The sequence below is a fragment of the Sycon ciliatum genome, chromosome 2, assembly GCF_964019385.1.
Source record: "Sycon ciliatum chromosome 2, ocSycCili1.1, whole genome shotgun sequence".
NCBI lineage: Eukaryota > Metazoa > Porifera > Calcarea > Leucosolenida > Sycettidae > Sycon > Sycon ciliatum.
The window spans coordinates 32,129,228-32,155,668 of NC_088644.1; the positions used below are offsets into that span (position 1 = coordinate 32,129,228).

At 46.4% G+C, this 26,441-nt stretch overlaps 2 protein-coding genes across 3 annotated transcripts; both read left to right on the forward strand.

The window, feature by feature from the left end:
• The first annotated feature begins 949 nt into the window (after positions 1-949).
• On the forward strand, positions 950-9,594 carry LOC135809722 (nucleoredoxin-like). Of its 2 annotated transcripts, XR_010552230.1 has the most exons (8): positions 950-1,989; positions 4,217-4,507; positions 5,316-5,520; positions 6,067-6,155; positions 6,591-6,681; positions 7,055-7,169; positions 8,598-9,156; positions 9,212-9,594. XR_010552230.1 is itself a non-coding variant. In XM_065323138.1 (7 exons), the coding sequence occupies exons 1-7, from the start codon at positions 1,513-1,515 to the stop codon at positions 8,806-8,808; spliced, it is 1,479 nt and encodes a 492-aa protein (XP_065179210.1). In that variant the 5' UTR covers positions 950-1,512; the 3' UTR covers positions 8,809-9,594. The 2 variants fall into 2 exon arrangements, 1 of the variants encoding a protein (XP_065179210.1); XM_065323138.1 differs by having other exon boundaries at positions 8,598-9,594.
• An 857-nt stretch (positions 9,595-10,451) lies between these two features.
• Positions 10,452-25,880, forward strand: LOC135809721 (epidermal growth factor receptor-like). Its single transcript, XM_065323137.1, has 15 exons — positions 10,452-10,861; positions 11,474-11,682; positions 11,917-12,217; positions 12,337-12,411; positions 12,602-12,720; positions 13,051-13,195; positions 15,424-15,525; positions 16,261-16,393; positions 18,652-19,010; positions 19,396-19,528; positions 19,854-19,926; positions 20,820-21,032; positions 22,748-22,867; positions 23,243-23,332; positions 23,684-25,880. Exons 1-15 carry the CDS (start codon positions 10,774-10,776, stop codon positions 25,256-25,258), a joined length of 3,735 nt encoding a protein of 1,244 aa, XP_065179209.1. The 5' UTR covers positions 10,452-10,773; the 3' UTR covers positions 25,259-25,880.
• Positions 25,881-26,441: the final 561 nt, after the last annotated feature.

Here is a 26,441-nt window from a genome sequence, read left to right on the forward strand (position 1 = left end):
ATTAGACATCTCCTGAAGAGCACCGCTTACATAGCGCTCTCCAGGTCCAAATATTACCAGGAATACAAACTACCGGTAACCGAGACGCTCTGCTGGCAGCGCGACAAACACCTCGTGAACACCAGATAGCAGCGTCCACGTGACGTCCTTGTAGTACCATGCTGTCAACCAACAACATGGTTTCAACAAAACAAGGTTTATCTAACACAGTTTGCACTTGTACAATGACTTTTAAAACTTATGTGCATGATCACCAGATCACTGTAGAGTGTAGATCTGCACAGTGAGTCATTGTACTTGCACATGTGGATCTTAGACTATCACTACATGTAAGTCTGAGTATTACTACTATTACAGTATTAGGCAGTAAGGGCGCGTTCGTCACTCTTTCACCCTGTGACTTTTCGAGGAGTTTCGTTTTTTTGAAGAGGTGGCCTTATTTGCCTCTTCAGAAAAACGAAACTCCTCGAAACTCCACAACCTCATCCGATGGGAGTGGTGCATTAGTTCCGAAGAGTTTGGAATAGCTACATGAATTGTACTACATGTATATTGTATACCCCAATACTGGTTCAGAACCAGTATTCGATAAGCCTGTTTTCGAACACAGTGTCCTCCACCTTGTTTCATGCTGTCATAATCAATCTAACAATATGAATTGTACTAAGTACTACTACTAGATCTAGTAAGTAGTATTATCACTCCCTTAGTATTGACTCCCATAGATTTTTACCATACCTAAGCAGTCAAATATTCCTGCATATTTCACTCCTTAGGGCTATATTGACCGCTTATATTTGACTCCTTTTTAGCGATTGAACACAGGCTTTGGCTAGTCGTGATAAATCTAGTATTGACTTCGTACTTGGTCAGTATAGGAAATATAAGACCTCGTTAAAGACCTCGGCTGTTATTTCCTAGCACTCAGTCAATATTACTACTGAGTAGATACGTAGATCTACTACAGTGTACTAGTACTAGTACTATACCTACGTGGAGATGGCCGATCTGATCGCCACGACTGCGTGTGCAGTGTGCTGCCGGTGCCGTGACTTATCGACTATCGTGGACACTGCCTTGTGCCGTTTTGTGGTCCAGTCTTCTCAAACGATAGCGAATACTCGTAGATCTACTTCGTAGACCTACTCCGTAGATCTACTCCGTAGATCTACGGAGTAGTGTGTAGACCCTATCCTGCTGTACTACTGTAGTCTGTAGTCAGTGTAGAGTGTAGAGACCAGGGATCGGGAGTAGACCTACTCCGCGGCGGTGGAGACACTGACAGTCTGAGCTCTCCATGCAACAAATATTTTTGGTTGTGTATTCGCAAGTCTTTTAGTTTTAGTGAAATGTAACTATAATTATTAGGTTTGTGGAACAAGATCCTAACAAGCTGCAAGAGCGAAACCAACGAACTGGGCTGCGTGGTTCTCGCCTGCTGGAAAGTGCCCGAACTTATTCTTCCGCAGATGACATTATTCAGCGACTATAATCATCAGCCGTGAAGAGGAAATGGCTACGGCACCAGAAACTGAGCCGAATAGTTCAATCGAAGGAAACGATGAAGAAGAAGAGACGGCTGCTGGAACCTCAAGCGATGACAGCCAGACGGAGCCAGAGCCCGAGCCAGAGCCCGAGCCAGCGGCTGCTGCAGCTGTCGACAGGCCCAGGGGCTACGGAACATTATCAAACTCTCTAGGCGATACTGTGAGCGACAATACTCTGGCAACGTACGCTGTTTCCAGGTTTGAAATGCCAGGCATGGTTGTAGGACTACTCTTCATCGCTTACTGGTGCGGGCCGAGTCGGGATTTCCTCAGGAATTTGGTGCATTGGTGGAGTAAAGCGAAAACAAAGAATAAAGGAAAGACGGCCGTCATACTGTTCAGCCCTGATGCGAAAAGACTGGAGTACCAAAGCTTCACGAAGCAAGTACCAAGAGGGTTCTACCATATACCCTTTGGTAATGGTCATGGTCCAATTATTGCCGTAAGGATTGTTTGACCTCTACTCATGATGTTGAAGGGAAATTTAAAGGGGAAGTATAGCCTGAAATCTAATTTTCAACACTTAAATAATTGTACAGTCTTCGGGGTGCCGAGTTGAATGATCTTGGTCAGAGGAAGCGGAGACGCTCCCTTCCTCCTTTATTCCCAATCGAACTCGCCACTTCCACCGAAACTGGGTGACTGCGCCCTACTAAATGGGGATTTCTATGCAAAATGTCACTAAAAGCGCCGTTTCGTTCTTGTAAAAGCACGGATGACCGTGATTGGCCCATATGTTGTAGTCTTTTGGATGCCGAATCAACTGATTTTGGTCCGAGAAGGCTGAGGTGCAGCGTTCGGCCCTTATTCCGAATCAAACATGGTCGAATAAGCGGTCACATGCTCATGCGTACGCCAGTCACCTGGTCACTGTGCCCTGCAGGTTACAACTTTCATACCAAGGTTCAACTCGAGTGAGAAACGCGCCCAAACAGGCTGTAAGTGGCAGACACGGTGACCAGGTGACTGGTGTACGCCTAAGCACGTGACTGCTTATTCAACCATGTTCGATTGGGAATAAGGGCCTAACGCTGCATCGCAACCTTCTCAGACCAAAACCTGTCGACTCATTGTCCAAACGACTACGACATATGGGTCAATCGCGGTCATCCGTGCTTATAGGAACGAAATGGCACTTTTCGTGACATTTTGCATACAAATCTCCATCTAGTAGAGTGCAGTCACCCAGTTTCGGTAGAAGTGGCTAATTCGATTGGGAATAAAGGAGGAAGGGAGCGTCTCAGCTTCCTCAGATCAATCATGACCATTCGACTCAGCACCCCGAAGACTACAACTGGTGAAAATTTGATTTAAGGCTATTCTTCCCCTTTAAGACTTGGCATTCAGTACGTCTTCCAATCCCATTATTGCGTGCAATCTTCCGGAATCGGAAGTGATGGCATATTTGTGATGTTCCTGTCAGTCAAACATACATGTAGACAGGGATGTTGACACTAAGTAAGCAGTGCACTTGTAGTTGGATACCTTGTCAGCGCCGTATCACCCTCTCCAGAGACTGCATGTATGATTCTCAGAACATGTAGTTCCTGGTACAGTACTGTTTTTAGTCTAAGAGCCCAGTGACAAAAAATGTTCACCAACTGAACAGCCTGTGTAATCAGCCAATTTGCACTCAAGGAGTATTGCTGCCAAGCGTTGGCGCAAACATATCACCATTTCCGATTCCATAAGTGTATAAGTGTGATTGCAAATAAGGGACAACTAGAGAACTTCACGCCAATCAAAACGAGACCATTCAAATCCATGGTACTGCCAGCCCTCAAAGTTTTCAACACAATGCTTGCTGGTTAATATTGGGAGAGGTCAATTTCACGACTCGGTATGTGGAGAGCTGTCCACGCAGAATGCATTGTTATGCATACACTTCTGTAGCTGTGTTATAGCTAGCCTTTTTGGATCCACAAGAATTGTTGGTGTTGCGATGTATATGTGTAGGACTATAATATGTGTGTGTGTGTGTGTGTGTGTGTGAGAGAGAGAGAGAGAGAGAATGTGTGTGGATGTGTGTGTGTGTGTGTGTGTGTGTGTGTGTGTGTGTGTGTGTGTGTGTGTGTGTGTGTGTGTGTGTGTGTGTGTGTGTGTGTGTGTGTGTGTGTGTGTGTGTGTGTGGTGCAATCCCAGCGATCGTAGTAATACGTGAAACTCAGATTTGTGACAAACCTTCCAATCTCTCTTGTAATACAGAAATACCTATATTCTGCCTGTGACTACTCACAGAGAAAGAGTGGTCGCAACTGTACATTCCGCATGTAACTGTTCGCATGGAATTATAGTGGTCACAGCTGTATTCTGTGACCGCTCATAGGGAATTATAGTTTCCACAACAAATCCTGCAGTACGAAGCAGTCACGAACTGTGTACTTTACACATGTACATGTATGGTGATTTGTGACTGGTCATGGGGCATTGTGACTGGTAAACTAATTTGTGACTGGTCATGGGGGGTTTGTGACTGTTTGACTGGTCACGGGGACCGTGATTGGTCATGGGGCCTTGACTGGTCACTGAGTCCTACATATGTATTAGTGGTGATTTCGTTCACCTGATTTGTTTACACTGCCTGTGCTGCAGTCTCTAAGCAGCTTGCGGTATCAATCACGAGTGTTGAGTAAGGCTCTTCTCTGACTTCTGTCCTCCCCGGTGCTCAGCGGCGAATGGCCAGCAAATACGGTGTGACTCTCGTACCCAGCTTGGTATTCATTGATGGATACAATGGTGACGTTGTCTATCCGAATGGCAGACAGCTGGTGGAGAGCGATCCGCTCGCAAAGCGACTCACCTGGAGGCCCCCGGACATCAGAGATCTGTTCATCAAAGGTCATTATCTTGAGGCGCCGGTAATACCACCGGAGAACCCCGAAGAGAAAGTCACGTATGACATGGTTGTCGGCGAGTGTCTCTTAGGCAAGCATATCCTGCTCTACTTCGGATCTTCTAAGGTAGTACTATACTTTTCTTCAGAACACATTTGCTGCAACAGTGTACTAAGCACACACGTTAGTGCAAGACCGTACAAGATGTATGCTTGCATTCTATGGACATTTTCTAGGCATCTGTATATTTTTCCACATTAAATTGCGTTTGGATAAGAAGTGCCTTGTATGTTTTGCATTATGTTCTGCCCTCCCTCCCTCCCTCCCATAGGGTGAATTTTACCAGACACCCACTGGACGTACTGCTTACAACAATGCTGTTCGATAAAATACGGTCAAGATAGTCGCGGCCACGCTGGGCGCTGTGCAGCCCTAGAGCTGTGAACAATGGCATGTGACCTGAAACCAAGATTACATAACCCCCAGAGTGTGCCACGCCTGATCCAGCTCTGCATAGGGTCCTGGTCGAGCGTAATCGGATCTTTGCGTCATAATACCGTACACATCTGAGGGGAACCCGGGGAGTCGCGGGGACTCTCGGATCAAAAATAACGGTGCCCTGCCTCGAGACCGGCCTTGTGCTGGTGTGGAGTGTACGCATGACATCAGAAGATCCAATTTCGCTCGACCACGACCCTATGCGGAGCTGGGTCAGGTGTTGCACACTCTGGGGGGGGGGGGGGGGTATGTACTCTTGCTGACACAGGGCGAAAACTTGACTCATGCGATCGGATTTCATTGAGTAGCATTGAAGTAGTTTCTACAGGGATCATTATAGCATCCGATTGTGTTCCTATGGGCATGGCACACAGGAACTTATGATCTGATGTGTATCTTATCTTTGTTCCCTGATTTTTACTTTCAACTGATCTAGAGCCATTTGTGCCAAGACTTTGAGAAGCTGCTACAGAAGACGGAGAAGCGCATGAAGGAGAGGAACGAAAAATTTGCTATTGTCTACGTCAACGCCGACCGGAATCCGGGTGACTTTCAGAATAACTTCTACAACTGCTTGTGGCTTGCGGTTCCTCACGACGACGATCGCAGGGAGTTCTTTGCTAACTATTATCACATCCGATGTAAGTTTGTCATTGCTAGTATGCACAGTGAGGTCAGTAGGTGAAACACGCCCACCTATTCTAAACAGTGTCAGAATTGATCGAGGGCCACCTATATCTTTCTAAGTTGGAAGAACCGCAACAGAAAATACTTTCTGAGTGAACTAGCGCACGAAGTACACAGGCCACTGACACGTCTAACAAGTCCGATGAGTCCTTTCACACCGTTACTCTTTAAATCCGGAACTTTGGTGATACAAACATGAGCAAAAAAGTGGTCAAACCAGTGGCAACGTGACCAATTTTATTTTTAATGGTGCAAAAGGTCACATTTGACTTGCTAGTGACACATGTTTTTTGTGTGCTATTTTTTATTCCGTCAACTTTGAAGTAGCATTTGATCATTGATTTTTTCCAAATTTAGCTCTCTTGCTGAATGGGTGCTACAGATGTCTGTGTGTCTGCGCATCTGTTTATCTGCCTCTCCCTCTCTCTTTCCCTCTCTCTTTCCCTATCTCTTTCCCTCTCTCTTTCTCTCTCTCTCTCTCTCTCCTTTTTTCTCTTCAGGCATTCCACGTTTAGTTGTCCTGGGTTTAGATTTGAGGATAATAACAACAGAGGGTGTGTCATGCATCAACCACGATCCACTCGCAGATGTAAGCATTCAAGTCACATTGATAGTAGAAGGAGAATTTTAGTGAAAAAGGCGAAGTACAAAATGTTACGAGCTATGACTAACTGTCCACCAACGCAACCAGATATTATACAGTTAGCGAGTGCGACAAAAGGAGAAGGAGAATTGCTTTTGATTTATTGATGTACTATTCCTGGCACCATGCATGCAGCGGCTGTCTGATCCGCCTTCCCGATGGCATTTTTTTCCTTCTTCACAAGACCAGTCAGGAGTGGAACCCTGCAGTTCTGCAGCAAGAAACCGGAGCAAAGCATTCACTTTATATACTAGATGATTATCAAGATAATGTGAAGAAGAGGTTGGTGCGACTATCAAGATAGTTCAAGATAGTTGAGTGCCTTCTTCTTCTTGCTGCTGAAACCTCCCTCAAAACGACAATGTTCTTTCCCATCCTTAGGATTTTCCATGGCAAGAAGAGCCCGTTATGGAGCTGACAGAGCGCTATGAACAGGCCATCAACACTAAGCAATGTGTCATCTGCTTCACTGGTATTGTGTGCTGTGCTGTATGCTTCGTAAATGCGTGCATGTCATTATGGATTTGGTAATTGGAGGCTTGCCATCCATAGTTGATCTTCATTGTCAACTGTAGTGGCTGCTTTAGCTTCTTTTGGTTTTTCTTCAGCGTACATAATTATCATGGTTCAATGGAAACACTAACGATCTTTGCAGATAGTAACATAATATACCCTGTATGCTGGAAAATTGTGCCCTCCTCCTCCATCACAGTCCTGGCGACGTCCCGGTCAGAACTCCTCCGCCAATTGGGAGAGTGAAGTCAGTCTCAAAGGATTAAAATCTGCCATTGACTGTATGAGCAGACCAGGGTTATTGTTTTCACGTTTTTTTCTTCCTTTTCCAGACGGAAGTTCGCAACAAAGAGCAATCGCAATGAAGTTGTTATCTGAGACAGCAGAGCTGATATTCATGGGAGACGTGCTGTTGGATGAGGATTGGGATGTCCAGTTTCTGTACACGTATGTTCTCAGATCAATGTCCACTGCATTAGTTCAACACCTAACCATAGGGCTTGCGAGCAATGACATCTCAAGTCAAAATCCAATTCGGTAAAATTCCGCGCATCTCGGGAACCCATCCGGTATCATTCGGTCTCATTACTTACAGCTAGCACTTGTTCCAGTGCCGAGAAGGGTGGCTCGGAGTCTCAATGAAACGCTAACAGTTCTACTTCGACCAGCACAGTTGAACCTACGAGTACCGACTGTGGACCAAGGGAAAACTCTCTTTCTCGCGCACCCCGACTATTTCGGAAAGGTCGAACAGTCACACTAGCCTGTTTCCACAGGCCAACAAACAATGAAACCAGTTCACAGCATACATTCTCAGGAAGTATAAGAATACACGTATGTACCAGAAACATGAGCTGAGGTAGAGAGTGAGAGCGTGGGAACAAATGTTCTGCAAGTTGCAAGCTCGAAACTCAAAACTGCAATGACCATGCAAGAGACAATGAACGGGATCTTGAAGTGCCTGCGTGACTCGCGCATGCGTGCAAATTTGGCCAGCTCGCTGGGCTGGGGGCTAACTTGCTTTGGCATGCTAACGCTCGTACATGTATATCGACTTCAACCTGCCCATATCCAATCTGCCCATAGCGAAGCACAGGATGCGGAGGTTGGCTCCTCGTGTCGCACAGAGGTGTGATTTGTCTGTACTAAGAGTGAGTCCCTGACCAGGAGAGCCCAATCAAATCACTTTCGGTGGATGTGGTATTAAGTTACGCTGTGAAGGAAAACCACCCAAACGTGTTTGGATCCATACAAAAACTGCATCGAAGGGGATTGAAAATCAGCGTTTTCATGACTCCGGAATGGCTGTGACGTAGCACTTTCAATCCCTATTAGGTGACCCATATACATATGCTGTAGCATATACAATAAGGGTGATGACTGTATTTCCTTTTATCTTGATTCAAATGCTTACTATAAATAGCCCGCAAGAGGTAAATATCCACAGATCTGCTATAACCCGAAGTGTGAGGCTATTTTCAAGTTTGGCCCAATGTTGTGACAACTTGTCAACATTATGTGATGGCGGTGGGTTGAGGATCAAATCTATTTTCCTCCAAGACAAACAGATCTCTTTTTTTAAAGCTACCTCAATAGGCCCTGATCGAAACTCTGATCACTTGAATGTGACAAACTTGATACCTTTTAACGCATGGTTGAAAATTACATTACCTCATACCGTCTTGATGTACGGGTAATACATGAATAAAGTACTGCTTTTTTGTCTATTGTTCTTAACTGGAGCATCACTTTTTGCACGAAAGTATTCTGCCTGTTTTGTCCTGACTAGCGTGCATTCCCAGTATGCTTGTGCGTAATAGCAACCAGCCTCTGAGATAACACTACTTATGTGTCTATTTCTGCGTGTGCTCACAGCGGAACGAATGTGGAAATCCGCAACCGCCTGCAGAAAGTGATAGGCATGAGGCGTGCTACAGCATATCCGTATATTGTCGTCCTCGACTTGGCTTGTCAAAGGCTCTGGGCATACGATGACGTTATGACAAGTGAACAGGTCCATAGGTATCTCAAGCAGGTTTTCGAGGGAACGATTGCCTCGAAAACCTTTGCCGCGTGGAGACGTTGAAAAGGACAGTGAGTCTGCCAATCCGTGCAGCAAGTGTGACGGAGCACTAACTGATTTTTCTCCATGGGTACGTGTGCATTTCTGCGCATATTTGTTTGGTCAGATTCCGGGTGGGACAGCTTGACGATACAAATTGTGCTGTAACATAACTTTTGAATGTCTTCGTCTCCCCAACTATCAGCCAATCTAATGAAATTTGTATCTGAGAAATGCCCGCAACGGTATCATGGCAGTTCAGTTGAGTGATTAAAATCATAGCCCCCCCCCCCCAATCTGGGGACCACAATGCTTCGACATAGAATGACTGTGTAGAGGTTTGGATTACACGACCAGAGAGCCAGAAGCCATGTTATGCATAATGGATACCTGAAGCATGTTATGCATAATGGATACTTGAAGCCAGGTTATGCATAATGGATACCTGAAGCCAGGTTATGCATAATGGATACCTGAAGCCAGGTTATGCATAATGGATACCTGAAGCCAGGTTATGCATAATGGATACCTGAAGCCAGGTTTTGCATAATGGATACCTGAAGCCAGGTTATGCATAATGGATACCTGAAGCCAGGTTATGCATAATGGATACCTGAAGCCAGGCTATGCGTAATGGATACCTTGTGTACGGTGCCAGTGTGGAGAGCATGAACTGCTGGAGTTTACAATAGCAATCCATTCTGAAAAAAGAACGATAACATTAATTTCTAAGACAGTTCATGCTGCTGGGCAACATGTACAGTCCTATCAGCTCGTGAAGTATGCGGCGAGAATTATTATTACCCTAGTTCATGTCAAAAACAGTCTCTGTCGCAATTCTAGTGCGCCCAGCTTTGGTGCGCTCCTTCTATTCCTGCGCTTCCTTCCATCATGCGCTTCTAGTCACGAGTGGACTTGCTTTTTGGAGAGTTTCCTCCACTTTCCCTTTATCATCAATGTATTGTCCAATGCCAATGCAGCAAAATTCAATGCACACTTGTGGAATATCAAGCAGCTAAAGCCATGTGTTTGTGTGGCTATGCCTGGGATGCTGCGAAGAGAAGACACATTTGTATTCTTGCTGCATGTTCATTCATGTTGAGATTGACAGCAGTCTGTGAGTTTTTCACCTGTGCATCTGCTTATAGCAACATAAATGTGTGTTGAAATTCAGTGTTTGGCCTGATTTCATGCTTTGTCATGTCATTCATTTTCCTAGGCACGATTTCGCCCAACATGTCTATGATGACTGGTGCTGTCTCATTGTCCACTGACTCTTTCCATCCAGCTCCAAGGAAATATGCCATGCCCAAGGCTTGCGCGCATGCATGGACATCTGATGGCAGTGATGCCTTGGGTAAAAACCACCAAGTCTGGCGAGTCCATATTTATCCATGCAGCGCGAATACCAGGATGTCCTCTTGTGCCATGCAATGCCAGGCGTGCATCATACGCGTCCGATATGACATCTCACACCTCGGCCAAACGCACATTACTGTCATCAGTAGACCTACTAGTACTACTAGAATATTACTAGTAGTAGTCTAGTACTACTAGAATATTACTAGTAGTAGTAGATCTACTCACAAACGTTCGCGGAGATCATAATTTTTCGTTCCTATTCATCGCCTAACGTTATAACATAGCTGTCAAGAGGAAAAAAGTTAGTCGAATGAGCTGTCTGTTGCCTGTTGCAGCGGCTCGACCCATTCTATCCGGTAGACTATTTTGGAACGGTCCTCATCTTTCTCTTGAACTCACGCTGCCGTAAGTCGTTTGAAAGCAGCACACGAAAGGGAAACGACGAAGCTTTCAAGAGACGAGAAATTCCTCGTCTTGCAGCTTGTGCTCTTCGAAACCCAGCGGTATCTTTCCATTCCTTGGCTGATGACTTGTTTGGGGAGCGAGGTTGCTTACAGAAACTGCTAGCCATTTCAAGTCTGGGTGCGTTGACCTTGGCCGGATATTTTCATTGAGCGTGCGACAACTATGCCACTGCGGAGGAACAGTACCGGGTCTGCGGGAACACTTTCTCGTCGAAAAGAATTTCTCTTTCCAGGATTCATTCTTCTGCTAGGTGAGTGACGACATTTTTGTGTTACAGTTGTGGCCAATGGCAATGGCTGGGCGGAATCGTATCGTCTTCGGCTAGAGCGCAGCAGTTTTTCGTGTAGGCTGTGGTACACCAGGACTGGACCGCAGTGTGCTCGAGTTACCCGGAGCTGCGACTGATTCCGCCTGTCATTGGCAACTGCTGAATTCCGTCCTCCAGCATTTTGTCGAATTGTGTGTCCTTAGAAGCATGTTAGTTGTCGCCTTCACATGAGGGATCAGTTGTTACCTAGCCTTCTGTGGATCAGAACAAAGTCTATCCTGGACAACAGAATACCTGAACAGAACATGTTAGTCACAGAACTCCCGAACAGAATAATTCTGTTGTCTATCCTAGACTAGAGAATACACGAGCACGTACTATGGCAGGAAGCAGTTTTCAATTGGTCCGGCCGTACCATAGTCTTTCATACAGTTTGTGTATAACATTGCGGGGACACATACCCTCATCGGCAGTAAACATGCGTTTGTAGCCACAACGTTGGTCCGGTGTTAACCTGACCAACCGGACCGGTTCCGGCTGGCCTGTATGATAAGGACTCTTGTGGGCCGCTTGTGTTTCTTGCCATCTGAACAGCACTTGCAGGTGTTTGCGATGCCAGCCTGGACCAAAGAACAACATGCACTGGAGCTACGATAGCCGACTCTCAGTTCAAAACCTCTCTTCCCCAGCACACTGTGCTGAAGAATAGGTATTCGGGCTGCCAGGTGGTGCTGAATAATCTCATCATTGAGAATGTGGAGTACGACGACATGGATTACTCGTTCTTGAACACCATCGAAGAGGTGAGCCATAGTTTCATTGTGTTTAGAACAGGCCAGAGTATAGACATAGACCCATTTTTTTCAATGTATTGAATTGCGTAGGAGGAAGCACTCGTCTTAGAGGTAGAGAACAATAAAGCTTGACTTTACGGATGAAGAATGAGTGGAGATGGACGAAGTGATATCCGTATGAAAGTACCGGGGTTCAAGATGCGTACTGTGAACGTCTCGATCTTATGTGTCGACTGTGCCTAGGTACACGGGTTTGTTTGGGTGTTCGACTACAAAAGACCAATTCTGCCACTTCAAGGCCTCAAGCTCATACGGGGACGAGAGCTCTACCAGGGACAGTGGGCGTTTCACATTGGTACAGCCAACAATCTGGTCACCATTGAGGCACTGTCGCTGAAGGAGATCTCGGCTGGCGCGGTCAACTTCAACGCTGCTAGTCTGCCTTCGCTGTGTTACGTGGATACGATCGACTGGAGGGATTTGCTCAACACCAAGGCTCAGTACAGCTCGTCTCAAATTGATAGCAGCACAAGAGTGGCTAGATGTAAGTTTGACATATCAGCATATTCTATAGTGATTGCCTGTATAGTGTGAACTAATCAGTGAACTATTGTTTGAGTGGATTTTCAAGCTGTTCCTATTACATTTTCTCCTCGTCTACAGGTTCGAAATCACATAATTGTTCAGACCAATGCCAAAATGGCTGCTGGGACAACAAGGCCACTAGCTGTTTCATTCGTAAGTATATTCTGAATACAGAATAACTTCTGCATGGAAAAGCTGGACTGTATTTCTATGAAATCAATGGATTTCACTTGTGCTCTATTGTTGACAGAGCATTGTCTGCGTGAGATAGCCCTATAACTTGCCATTGCTCAGCAATACCCACACTCACGGTACATGTGTGTGCTGTGTTTTGCTTGTTCAGCCTCGCGCACCAGTTGCAGTCCGCACTGTGGCCACCGTTGCTTTGGAAACAGCACTGCGGAGTGTTGCCATGACGAATGTGCATCGGGATGCACCGGTAACAAAGACACTGAGTGTGTAGTAAGTATACCCCTATAACGGGATGCTCCACCTATTCATCTCTCTCACTCTATGTTATGATGATCCTCAGTTACTTTCCTGTTCGACCCTTTTTGAAGTTGTACATTGTACTGTTGAGTCATAGGAACAAAAATAGATAAAAACAAAACAGTCCCTCTCCTCGCTGCTGTTCCAGGACAATATAGCTGTCCCTGTGCCCATTTTGTCATTGAGTGTATCCTGGCGACTTACAGCCTGGGAATTCCATAGCATGGCATTGCTTTGCTTTCATTGGGTAGTATCTTCACAGTTGGCCGTGCCTTGGTGTTGTGCTGCTTTCCTGGTGCGTAGGCGTGCAGGCACTACGCCAACAACGGGACGTGCGTATCCGCATGTCCACCGCTGACTGTCTACGACCCAGCCACGTATAGGCAGGCTCCGAATCCCAATGTTAAGTATGTACTGGACGGCACAGTGTGTGTGCCCAGCTGTCCAGGTAAGCCATCGTGGATGATCATTTCCAATTGTAATACTCACCGTAGTGTCTTGTATTAAAGCCTATCTCATGTACAAGCCTGTTTTGAATGGAAGCCTGATTTTCAAGATACACTGTCGGCACATAAACCTGGTTGTAGTGTTGACATACATAGAAATCCTGCCTTGTATAGAAGCCTGTCTCATAATTATAGAAGCCTGCAAAATTTCCCCTAGAAAGTCACAAAAGGCACGGCTTTTATACACGACTTTACGGTATTTGAGAGGTTTTCTTTTCCAACCGTGATCCTCCACCCGTCACCACCAGAATGCACTCTTACCCGAACCAATGCATGCAGCGTAAACACACCAGCACCGGCACCAAGGACACCAGGTGGTGACGAGTGGAGGATGTAGTGAAGTGATAACGTTTCATGGCCGAACGCTCTCTCACGCTATCTTGCTGAGAGGTTTTCTTGGAGACAAAAAAAAAGCAGTCAAGAAAAGAACAAGCTTCAGACTCCTCATTACAAACGTTTTCAGAAACTGTTCCACAGGTGTTAATGCCCGCGAATGTGATCTTAAGTATATGAATACATTGAGGTGAGTCAGATGAAATTGTTTTCTTCCCTCTCCCGGTCTCCACCCCATAAAACCAATAGTTTGCTAGCCCAGCCTCAAAGCAAGCTGTGTTTCGAATATCTCTTCCAGATTTATTGAGCCAAATGTTCCAATGGGCTAGATGCTATTATTGGATTATCGTAAAGTCGCGGATAAAAGCCGGGTTTGCATACAAGCACATCGCGGATAGAAGCCTGAAAATCAAACGGGTCAAATGCATTATAAGCCTGTCGCGCGTAGAAGCCTGGCTTCTATGCAAGCGCGGATCGGGTAGGTCAATAGTGCATGCACTATGTGCAGTGCATAGTAAAACTGCCGCCATACCGGTAGTCAGTGGTAGACCTACGCGTGTCGCGCGTAGAAGCCTGGCTTCTATGCAAGCCCGGATCGGCCGATGTGCATACAAGCCTAGCAAAAATATCAGTGGTGCATATAAGCATGGTTTGCATACAAGCCTGGTTTGCATTGAAGCCTGATGTAGAAAGCGGCTTATGTGCTTATAAGCCCGGCTTTTATCCGCGACTTTACGGTATGCCCCCCCCCCCCACCCACCCACCCACACACTGCAATGTCTGAGTTCAGAAACCTTGTGGACTGTGACACATTTAGGGCCCATGACCTCAGTGGCGGATCCAGGATTTGGCCGAAGAGGGGGCCCAAGGTACCCCCCCCCCCCCAAACAAAACAACAACGACAAAGTCCTGAAGTTGTGAAGAGCTGCTGTATTCCATTCTCACGACATTTTCAAACTGGACTGGAAGTGTTGTCAAGCTGTGCTGTAACTCAGGCATTAGGGCGACACTACTCTACTACTAGCAGGTATGCAGGTATGTTACAAAGTTACCACAAATATACATATAATATTCCATCGCTGGAACAGTGCTGCTCTCAGTGGGCTTGGCGTGCGAAACCGGAGATCCAGGCAGAGACCTGTCACTGGAGGAATGACTTGAAATGCACTTCACATTCAGGAGCAGGTTCGGGTAATGTCGCAAGTGCAGGAACATTTCCACTCGGCAGCGGCTGCGACGGACCTTTGGACGGCTCTTCAACGCGAGCTCTCTTATCTACCGGTTCACTGAAGAACGACCTGATGTCAGACCCTTTCCTCTTTATCGCATATCTGAAGGTAACCCGTTGGCTACAAGCGAAGTAGAGAGAGAGCGTTTAGTTTCTGACAAGTGAAAAAGAAAAAGGAAGGACGAAGCCGACAGCACCGTGAACCGTACAGGACTTCAGCCCAACGCGATCGCTGCACTGCGCTAGCTGCACTTTGTACCAGGCCCTGCATTTTTGGCACGTTTTTCACATGTTTGAAGTGCGGCCGTGTCCTCAGGCCACAGTGCGTACAGTAGTTGTACACAGCGCGCTGACTAGTGAGTGGCACCGGACGGATAAATACCCAGCACGCGTGACCCACTTGACACGCCAAGTCATTTCGAGCGCTCATTCTACAGACTACAGTCTACTGTAATCCTAGACCAAGGTCGAAATTTTCAAAGGAGGGGCAGGCCCCCCCCCCCCGGATCCACCACTGCGACCTATAGCAGCTGATGTTACTTCTGCTGCTGCAGCTGGTACTACAGAGATTCCTGTGCTCAGAGTCTATCTTCTCTTGCCTGACTTCAGATAACCGCTTCACTGATGGTCATCGCTGTGTCCAGTCCTGTGGCAGTGGCAAGATTGTCAATGGCAGTGACTGCCTCACCTGTGATGGTATATGCCCAAAGAGTAAGTGAATACCTGGTGTCCCACTGGCCAAGATTATCGTTTAGGTCAGACCTAAGAGTCTCCAAGTGTTAAAATACTGACACCTAGCCAGAAGTTGCAACAGCTCACGAAACACGGGGGTAGAAATTCACTTTTCTTATTATATGAGTGTCAATGCCTAAGAATAATTGAAGACCGGATTGTGCTAAAGCTGCACCGTATCGCCAACATACACATGAAACAACAGCGAGACAAATGCCTAGCTGAACTGCACAAAGAATGGCTTGTATTACACCGCTGCAAGAGATCGGGATTGAGAACCCCTTCGAAACCAGCGGCAGCGCAAGTCTTCGACGCTAGAGTGCCATGCCTGCAGCCGAGCGGGCTATGAATGAAGAGTCCTTCTTGGCTAAACCAATCACTAACAATGCAAAAGCCGGACACCGTATTATAGTGAAAGCATAGCCGGCTCCACAAACTCAATGGTCTGTAAACTTTCGATTGCACACAGAGCAATTATATTTCACTCAAACTTCGTTGTATACTTTTACTCGTACTTCGTTGCATCTGTATTTTTGCATGCAGTTTGGCATCTGTATTTTTGCATGCAGTTTGGCATCTGTATTTTTGCATGCAGTTTGGCATCTGTATTTTTGCATGCAGTTTGGACATGTTGGATAATCTAAAGGTTGTGAAGCTCTTAAAACAAGATTTGCTGGTTGCCAGTCAAAAATCTGCTGTTTTCTTCGTGCGCAGCTTGCAATGGGTCTGGTTCACTGCCAAAGAATGCATTTGGGCAGGTTGTCGATTTCGAAACCAATGCAACACTTGAGAGGTTTCGCGACTGCACGCATATCAAGGGATACCTGAAGTTCTCAGCAGTTTCATGGTAAGTCCTCAACTTTAAGTCCGAGTGTGCCCAGCGAATGTAAAAAAATATATCAGACACCGAACACACGGACGAGTTCTGAAAGTAGAGCAGTTCTCGACGGTCTCTTCCGAGTGTATTATGAACATATCATTGAGAGAACAGCCAGCACAACCAGCTGAATACAGTACGGATCGGCTATAGCGTTGATGTTTTATTTTCGTGAAAATATCACTATGTTGAGTCACCTCCACCATTACACTGCGCTCTTAAGCCGACTAGACCCTCCTGCACACAACCATCACCATTGCGAGGACACTTCCGTAGACGATATTGATAAACTCCTTCAGACAGCTGTTTCGCTAATACATAGCTCATCAGTGAAGGTAGATGTTAAAAAATATAGACCAAACTGCTATTATATAGGGGGGGTTCCACATACAAAACTGCCAATGGTGATGGTTGTGTGCAGGAGGGTCTAGTCGGCTAAAGAGCGCAGTGTAATGGTGGAGGTGACTCAACATTTTCTTCAATGGCCGAGAGCTCTGTCGCACGCTGTAATAATAAAATATCACTATAGGCAATATATTACTACAGGCGATATGCATACTTAGGTATGCCTGACACATGCGTGTATGGTGTCATTCGAATTAGTGCAGCATGCAGAAGCGTGCTGTGCATGTGACTGTGCAGTACGCGCAGTGCAGAGCTACTTTCTGCGGAAACAAAAACTTCGTGACTTTTGACATGAGTTTTCAAGGAGTTGCTGTGCTCAACAACTGTGTTCTTTTGGAAGAGAAACACTTAAACACATTCGATCGACATATCAACAATATCTACAGGATCGATTAGTGGGAGTAGAGTCTCAGTCTGGGTCGCCATCGCTCGACTCATCACCGCTGAAACCGTTCCAAGTGCCAGGTCGATCGACGCGTGATGTCGTATTTCATGGAGAGGCTTCTCCACGTCCCTGATCGTCTTCGCTGTTACCTAAATGCCTTCTCCAACATCTCAGCGGAGACCACGGTAGCGCTTCAGCGCTGGTACTTATTGCTGCCTCTGCTCTCGCTCGATGATGCCCCGGAACAACAAGCACAGCCAGCGCCAAACAGTTCGAATTATTTCCTCCGAGGGATATCATAGTCGTACCAGCGCTTCCTAACTGCCGCGATCAGATCTCGCCATGTACGATGTATAATTTGTTATGATCATCACTATAGCCGATGAAAAATGTATGCAATAAAATCATTTTGACAAAGAAATCGTATCATTATAGCCGATATATTACTATAGCCGATTATTACTATAGCCGATCCGATATGTATAGAAAGGGGTGGTTTACGAAAATGAATTTGAGAATACGATCACTATAAGAGGTATGGTACTACAGTCAGACCTCGCTTATCCGGTCCTCGTTTATCCGGATCCCTTGCCATCCGCACGAAAATCGCTGGTTACCGATGTGCAGCATATGTTATGCATACAACATAACCGGACCTCGCGATCCGCATACCGGTGCATGATTTTGTGTACAAACTGGTTAAAATGTGCACAAAAAGCTTCGTTGTATCCGGTTGCATGTGGCTTGCAGAAGCTAGTATCAGGGAGTTGTACAAGCAAATGAGGTCCTTGACCTGCTGGATGCATGCGGATAGCACTCAGTTGCATGCACTTGCCATTTTTCTCGCTTGTTTTACATACTGGGCACGCTAGTCGTACTGCATAGGACCTGTCTACAGACCTGTCTACAAGTATGTACGATGCCACTGCTTTTGACATGCCACATGCATATAAAGTATGTGTGTTCAGTTATCCGGTTCCCTCGCCTATCCGGATATTTTTGTGGAAAACAGATGTGTGCGGTTCAGCGAGGTCTGACTGTATAGCCGACAACCCTATAGCCGATCCGCACTATACTATTATGTACCAATGGACCCAAGAAGAGAGAAAGAGAGGGAGAGTGTGTGCGTGTGGGTGAGAGAGAGAGTGTGTGTGTATGTGGGTAAGAGTGAGAGTGAGAGTAAGAGTAAGAGTAAGAGAGAGAGAGAGAGAGAGAGAGAGAGAGAGAGAGAGAGAGAGAGAGAGAGAGAGAGAGAGAGAGAGAGAGAGAGAGAGAGAGAGAGAGAGAGAGAGAGAGAATGAGAGAGAGAGAGAGAGCCAGTATCATTTTAGCACCCCGTGGCTGTGCGCAATTTCCTGTCTCCAAATGTGTAATTTGAGTAAGGAAGGTTGCATCAAAATGCAAGTCTTCTTTGTGTTAACTTTCCTTGCGTTGCCAGGTTTACAATCAAAGAACCAGAACAACTGCAGGTCTTGAAGGATGTGAAGACTATCGATCAATATATTTTCATGTCACCAGGTGGTAGAGGCAGCGTGAACTACACAACTCTGGACTTCCTGGACAAGCTAGAAGCTATTCGAGGAACTGCCCTGTATGGTTCGATTTATGCAGTGTATCTCGCCAACACTCCCCTGCTCTCTCTCAATCTCAGATCCCTGACGCATATCGGTGGAAGCGTGGTAATACAAAGCAACAGTGACATATGCTATGCGTCGACGATCAACAGCACTTTTCTGCTAAAGTCGGAGGTTAAAAAAAGTTGGATTGTACGCTGGAACAAGAATGTGACTGTTTGTGGTAAGAGCTCAATCTAAGATACTCTCTACGATCAATTTTTCCTTGTAATAAATTCTGCTCGAAGGCAGTTCCTCTGGTCATTTTTTTCTTGATTGCTCTATTGCTGAAAATGGAGCGGCACATATTCCGTACGTTTATGGCATCATAGTCTCTGGGTGGAGGTCTTCAGTATCTACGTTATCAGAGTTATCATAGCATTGGGTACGTTGACATACATGTAGTTACGAAACAAAGAAATTTGTTTCTTTGCCGCCATGTTATTTTGCCATAAACACCTCTGCACTGGAGTGTTCACATTCATTCTCGAAAGCATTGATGTTTCACCAGTACCTGTCGAATCAGTGTCCAGCTGATTGGTGTGTTGCATGTTTTTTGGCCTGCTCAGAAATTGAAGGTCACTTATGTGATCCAGTGTGTGACCCAGTGGCTGGCTGCTGGGGTTCCGGTCCCACACAATGTATCCGCTGTCTACACAAGAAAGTGGGAAACAAGTGCATTGATCAAGCCTCCTGTCCAAGGTATGGAAACCAGAGTTTAAATCATGCTTTTAACGTTTCTACCGCATCCAAGGTGCATCGCATGGTGAAAAACTGAAAACGAATGCCTCACGAGTGCTCCTTCCACGGAGAGCTGTATTTAAGTATAAATGAGCTGCATTGAAGCATAGGTGTCATGCATTCACACTTTACCCTTTATGTACCAGTCATCTAATGTGTATACAGGGTGGTCGTCATCAAAGATACATAATACAACCATTGTATGAAATCTAAAACACATTCTGTGTACTAAATCACCTGGAAAATTCCATTTTGACCAATAATATTGTTCTTCCTTCCTTTTCAGTTTGACATATGATGGAGCTGACGGAGAGTGCTTGTCATGTCATGAAGAATGTGCCCAGGGCTGCACTGGACCAGTAAGTGCATATTCACAACTGTGTGTGTGGATGAGTGTGCGTGTTCATGTTTCACCATATGCACCCAGCACCTTGAGATGTTGATGCTGGCCCGTCAGAGCGTACTGTCTCTGGGAGGTGTTGATCATCATATTGTCTGCACTGGACTATTATATCTCCTCTGCTTGCCTTCATATATCTGCGCTTTTTTTCTATTTTCCTTCTGTTGTCCGATGATTGGTTTTTGCCATGAAACTCTGAGTAACAATAAAACAGCCCTATTTTACTTCCTTTTGTGTACCTCTTGCGAATCCACAACTGTCTGTATCATTTAGTTGACTTTTGGATTCTTGTACTGAGCCATTATGAGATATAGAGAGGAGATTGCGGCCAGTTTGGCGCCTGGGTGGCACGATTTCTGACTGTACATAATCGAGGTACAGTTGTGGACAGTTACTCATTCCTTATGCCCGACTGTCCCTTCTCCGCTCCCTATCTCTGTAACGTTTCTGAAATATTGATATCTGGACTGCCTCAGCCACCAGCACTTGAATCATGATAACATGCCTCTGCTGTGGAATGCATTTAAAATTATGTGCGGCGGATAGTGTACAATAAACGCAACTGTGGACAAAAAAGCTTGAATTCACGAATCTGATTCTCTTCATCAACTTCCTACATGTATGTATTTCAGGGTTGAAAAGAGAGTAGACTTCTTCTTTTTTCTGATGCGTTTATGTCCCCGTGACGCCGAGACCTCAGGTCGGCTGATGGCAAAAAGCCTCACCATCACTATGCTCCCAGTATGCAATTTTTCGTCTTTGCCTGTGAGCTGTGATCGTTGTTGAGTGAGCGAGACATAGAGATTTAATGAATAACTTGGTTCCTTTCTTCTCCCCTGTGATCATATCCAGGGATCTGAAGAATGTTCAGCTTGCAAGAACTACAAAGATGGGCCGTACTGTGTGGGTGTGTGTCCCGGTGCTAAGTTTCCAGACAGCAGTGGCACCTGTACAAGCTGCAGTCCAGTGTGTAAGGGTGGTTGCACTGGAGGATCAACATCACTCGGCACTGGCGGATGCAACCAGTGCTACCTGGGCGAAATGGATGAGAACGGCGTTGCCGAGGTACGTTTATGAATTCATAATATGCCTTCTTGACTATAATGAAACATATCCGGAGGCGTATATCGTGCAAAGGAGGGAAGTAAGGTGGAATCTTCATCATCAAAAAGCAACCTTAGGACTTAGCTGTCCTGTATTGGGGCTTACCCAAACCACACTACGAGTTTTACCACGGTTTGATAGGAGCTATTGGGACGTACTGGAGAAATGTGTACTGAATGTGGACTGGTGTCCTTTGATGAGAGGTATTCGCTAGGGCAAGTTCCTGCACATTTTAGAAAGGTTAAGATGCACGTTATTTCCGACGCGACCCGTAATTTCACGTCAAATTTGGCGTAAAACTCCAAATTTCAACGTGAGCTGCAGGTCACTCGCGTTGTTTTTCGACGCGCGAGCCAAATAACGCGAGTTGAACTTTCGAGTCACGTCAGAAATAACGTGCACTTTAACCTCTGTACTATAGCCATGCTCTCCTGCACTCCTTAGCCATGCTCTCCTGCACTCCTTAGCCATGCTCTCCTGCACTCCTTAGCCATGCTCTCCTGCACTCCTTAGCCATGCTCTCCTGCACTCCTTAGCCATGCTCTCCTGCACTCCTTAGCCATGCTCTCCTGCACTCCTTAGCCATGCTCTCCTGCACTCTTTAGCCATGCACTCCTGCACTCCTTAGCCATGCTCTCCTGCACTCCTTGGCCATGCTCTCCTGCACTCCTTAGCCATGCTCTCCTGCACTCCTTAGCCATGCTCTCCTGCACTCCTTAGCCATGCTCTCCTGCACTCCTTAGCCATGCTCTCCTGCACTCCTTAGCCATGCTCTCCTGCACTCCTTAGCCATGCTCTCCTGCACTCCTTAGCCATGCTCTCCTGCACTCCTTAGCCATGCTCTCCTGCACTCCTTAGCCATGCTCTCCTGCACTCCTTAGCCATGCTCTCCTGCACTCCTTGGCCATGCTCTCCTGCACTCCTTGGCCATGCTCTCCTGCACTCCTTGGCCATGCTCTCCTGCACTCCTTGGCCATGCTCTCCTGCACTCCTTGGCCATGCTCTCCTGCACTCCTTGGCCATGCTCTCCTGCACTCCTTGGCCATGCTCTCCTGCACTCCTTAGCCATGCTCTCCTGCACTCCTTAGCCATGCTCTCCTGCACTCCTTAGCCATGCTCTCCTGCACTCCTTAGCCATGCTCTCCTGCACTCCTTAGCCATGCTCTCCTGCACTCCTTAGCCATGCTCTCCTGCACTCCTTAGCCATGCTCTCCTGCACTCCTTAGCCATGCTCTCCTGCACTCCTTAGCCATGCTCTCCTGCACTCCTTAGCCATGCTCTCCTGCACTCCTTAGCCAGTACACTAGCATATACTCATGGTGAAGCACAGGAAAATCATGGCTGTAACATTTTCTCGATATTCGCTATTAACTCGGATGGTGAGAAAATTAAATTGTCAAAACTCGTAACATTTTGTCCTCCTTTTTCCACCTCTCTTGCAGTCCATCATATGTATAACCTTACATGCTCACAACGCCCTCCAGGCGGTCTTGCCCGAAAATTTTATTCTTTCTCCGTGCTTTGTGTAGCCCAGGGACCACTCGGAGAGTGTGGTGAGGATGTATGGTTGTAAATGTTTTCAGTTGTACATTTAGAAAATGGTGGGTTCTTTGGACCCTCCCCCCCCCCCCTCCATGGCCCCTGATTTGTGTTGACTGTATATCATGTCTTTGCAGGGCCAGTGCCTGGATCACACAACTGCCATCAATCCAACCGGTGACAACAGCAATGTCTGCGATAAGCGATATCTGTACAGAGAACCGGCCGACGCCGGAACACCTTACGCTGGCAACTGGGTAGGTCACAGTTGGGAAAGAACCAGAAAGGAAGTTTAGAGATCTGCTGAACAGTACTGTTACAGTAGCCCATGCAATTTAGTGTAACTGTTGTTTTCAGATCCGTGCTGTATATCCAATACTGAATACTGTGCAAAACTTTGGCTACTATTGAAGTATTCCTAGGTTGAGGGAATGGACAAGGGAAAAGTCATTGTATTATTGAAATGTTCAAAAATTCAGGGACTCTTTTAGTACCATTCGGTGAGCGTGAGCCAAATTGTGGAATAGGCTGTTGTGTTAGACTTACAACTACAACAAGGCCATGTTGAGACTTCACTATCCCTTCTGTCATTTTTACTGAATGTTGGATGTTTGTGCATTGTGTTTGCTCAGTTTTGCAGAAGTTGCAGTGGTAGTGAGCAAAGCGATATTCTAACTTGCCTGAACTGTACATCGGGCACCTACCAGTCGGGAGAAGATCAGGTGCGTTGGTTTTCTGGTGTGTGGATGTGTTTGGTGCGTTATGGGTGCATGAGTAACAAAACATTTTTAGTGCATTTCTTCTAGAGAAAATTTGGTGCAGTGTGTTTGTTTGTTTGAACCAGTATCTGCATGACTATAACAACAAAATCCTAGGTCAATCTGAGACCACTCCTGCACTTGAAGAGTGCATAAAGGACAGTGTCGGTACAACTGAATTCATTATGACTTGGATGCACGTGAAAGTAACCGAGATAGTCAGATGCTCTAAAGGATCCCCATACTACAAATGGCTAGCCTCTGTGCAGTGCTGTGATGTTACAATGTGCTACCGTGTGTTTTGTTTACCTGCAGTGTCTGCCATGTCATGCTGAGTGTGCCAGCTGGTGCACAGGTCCAGGCAATAGCCAGTGCGGTGGCGGCTGCAAGAATATCTTGCACAATGGCCAGTGCGTTTCCACGTGCCCGGAGAGCACGTACGCATCAAACAAGCTATGCCATACTTGTCATGCCCTGTGTGATCAGTGCAGTGGACCAACACCGAGCGACTGTGCTACATGCAGGTTTCATACACCGCCTGGCACTGAGATCGTGACGTGTACATGTCCCCCGACGGCGTACTTTGATAACGTGACCGATACGTGCAAGGATTGCCATATGGAGTGCCGAGCTTGCCCGGATGCCAGCTGCCCGGCCTGTACCGGGCCCCTGGCCTCGCAGTGCAGCAAGTGCAAGACGTATGTGCAGGACACTGAGTGTGTTGCGTCGTGCAGGGAAGGGTATGCACTGGCAGAGAACACATGTAACCCAGTCACCACCGAAGCACCTGAACCACCTACAACGCACATAACTACTGAAGAACCTGAAGAGCCGGTAGAGCTCACCAGCACTGGTCCTGGCGATCCTAACCTAGAAACGGTTGTTCACCTTCCAACTGATGCCGCTGCTGAGAAGCAAACGTCAGCTGAGTTCAACTGGATACCCCTGGTTGTAGCAGGCTGTGTTCTGGTTATGCTGGTCGCTGCTATTGGATTCATGCTCTACAAGAGACAAGAAATAATGGCAAGAATCCGACCAGCTGCGCCGGATGACAGTGACGACTCCGAGGAAGAAGAAGAAGGCTGTGAGGATGACGTTGAGCTGTTTGGGCGGCGATCACCGAGCACCGGTGGGCGTTCAGTGTCAAGACAACGATCGCCGTCATCTGCCGAGGACCCTGAAGCAGCAGAGAAGCGTAGCAAGCTGTTCCAATCAAGCCCAAGTGCCTCACCGATCAGCGATGCTGTTGCAAACAAGAGTTCGCTGAATGAAACTGGCACTGGAGATAAGGATTCCAATCTCGATGAACAGCTGGGAAACGCTGTTATTACACCACCGGGAGCTATATCGGACACGGAGGGGCTACTTGAACCATCTGAAGACCCTGCCCATTTCTCTGCGGACTGCACGCCAGTTGCCATTCTGAACTCGGGTAATGTTCACAACGATGACGATATTTCAGTGATTCACCTTCCCTTGGTGTCGCCCACTCCCGAGCCACCGGTCCTCCCAGTGGTATCACCGACTTCTGAGCCTACTCCTCTGAATGCAATGCCCACACAAACACCTACTCCTGAGCCTACCCCTCTGAATGCAATGCCCACACAAACACCTACTCCTGAGCCTACCCCTCTGAATGCAATGCCCACACAAACACCTACTCCTGAGCCTGCAGGTTTGAATGCAGCTCCTACACTGACACCTGAACCAAGCCGAGAAAGAAAATCGTCCTGGCGGGAGGTAGTCCCATTCAATACTCAATTTGAGAAGACATCTGGGGACATGGAAGAATCCCCCAGGGACAAAGAAGAAGTGTTCAACCGCTCTACAAAATTGCTGAGTGGAACACCTGAGCCGTTTTCTCTACCCGAGGATGATTGTGAGGTATGAAATGCCACCTGAGAACTTGTATGGCATGGCACCATGTACTAAGACTTATCATGGTACTTACTCAAGGGCAAAATGACTGTATTCTTGCAGTTCCTTGTTCCGTTCTTGCCACCCACCAGATTTCGCCCCAAGACGTAGTCAGTGTGTTCTTGCCAACAGAAAGCCAAAAATGGACTCAGTTCTTCCCAAGACATATGCAGAAACAGACAAATAGCTTCTTTACTTGAGCCTTTCTGATACTTCGAAGTAATTATGTTTCACTCTTGAATAGTGGTGTGTGTGTGCGTTCTTTATTCCGTCAGCCATGCTGAATATTTCACATTACCTTGCACACTGCTGATATTTATGCGCAGTGTTTTACAATATTCACAAATCGTATAACATTCCATCAAACCTGCCAAATTCAACATCACATGTAATATTGTTATATGCAAATGAAAGAATTCTACTGATTTATAATTATATACTAGCCTATTACAAATATTATACTAGCCTAATATACCCAATGCTGTAGACAGCAGACTGTTTTGGCCATAAAGGCCTCATCAGTACAGCTACAAGCTTTGAGCAAGCAGAGCTACCAAGCATAATGCAAATGAGGCACCACAGATTTTAATTAAGATAGCTCGTCACCAGAGTGCTCAGCTAGGGCTCTAGCACTCTGGCGTCGAGCTAACTAAGATAGTGGGCAATGCGTGAAGTGGGCAATGTGTGATGCAGTAGCAGCACTAGAGCAGCCTACCGAGAGTGCTCAACAAGACGAAATGTCAAGGAGCGTAATACCCAATGCTGTAGACAGCAAGCTGTTTCGGCCATAAAGGCCTCATCAGTACAGCTACGAGCTCTAAAGGGGAATATAATTATAATACAAAAGAGAAAGACCAAGGAACTACTTGTACAAGTTACGCTATATTGTCCACTAACACCACCAGTTACTAAACAATCAGCTCATGCGATAACATTGCACGACACTGACCGACGGTACTGACGTTCTACAACTAACTGGCTAACAGCTTGAGCATATCTTGGATGCGCACTTTCAGCTCGTGCTTATCTTGGTTGCGCTCACCTTCCCCTCCTTATGTTATTTCTATAATTTAGAACCTTCCAAGTTGGAAGGCTGTTGGAGTGCGCATCCAAGATGTGCTAGAGCTGTTAGCCAGTTAGTTGTAGAACGTCAGTA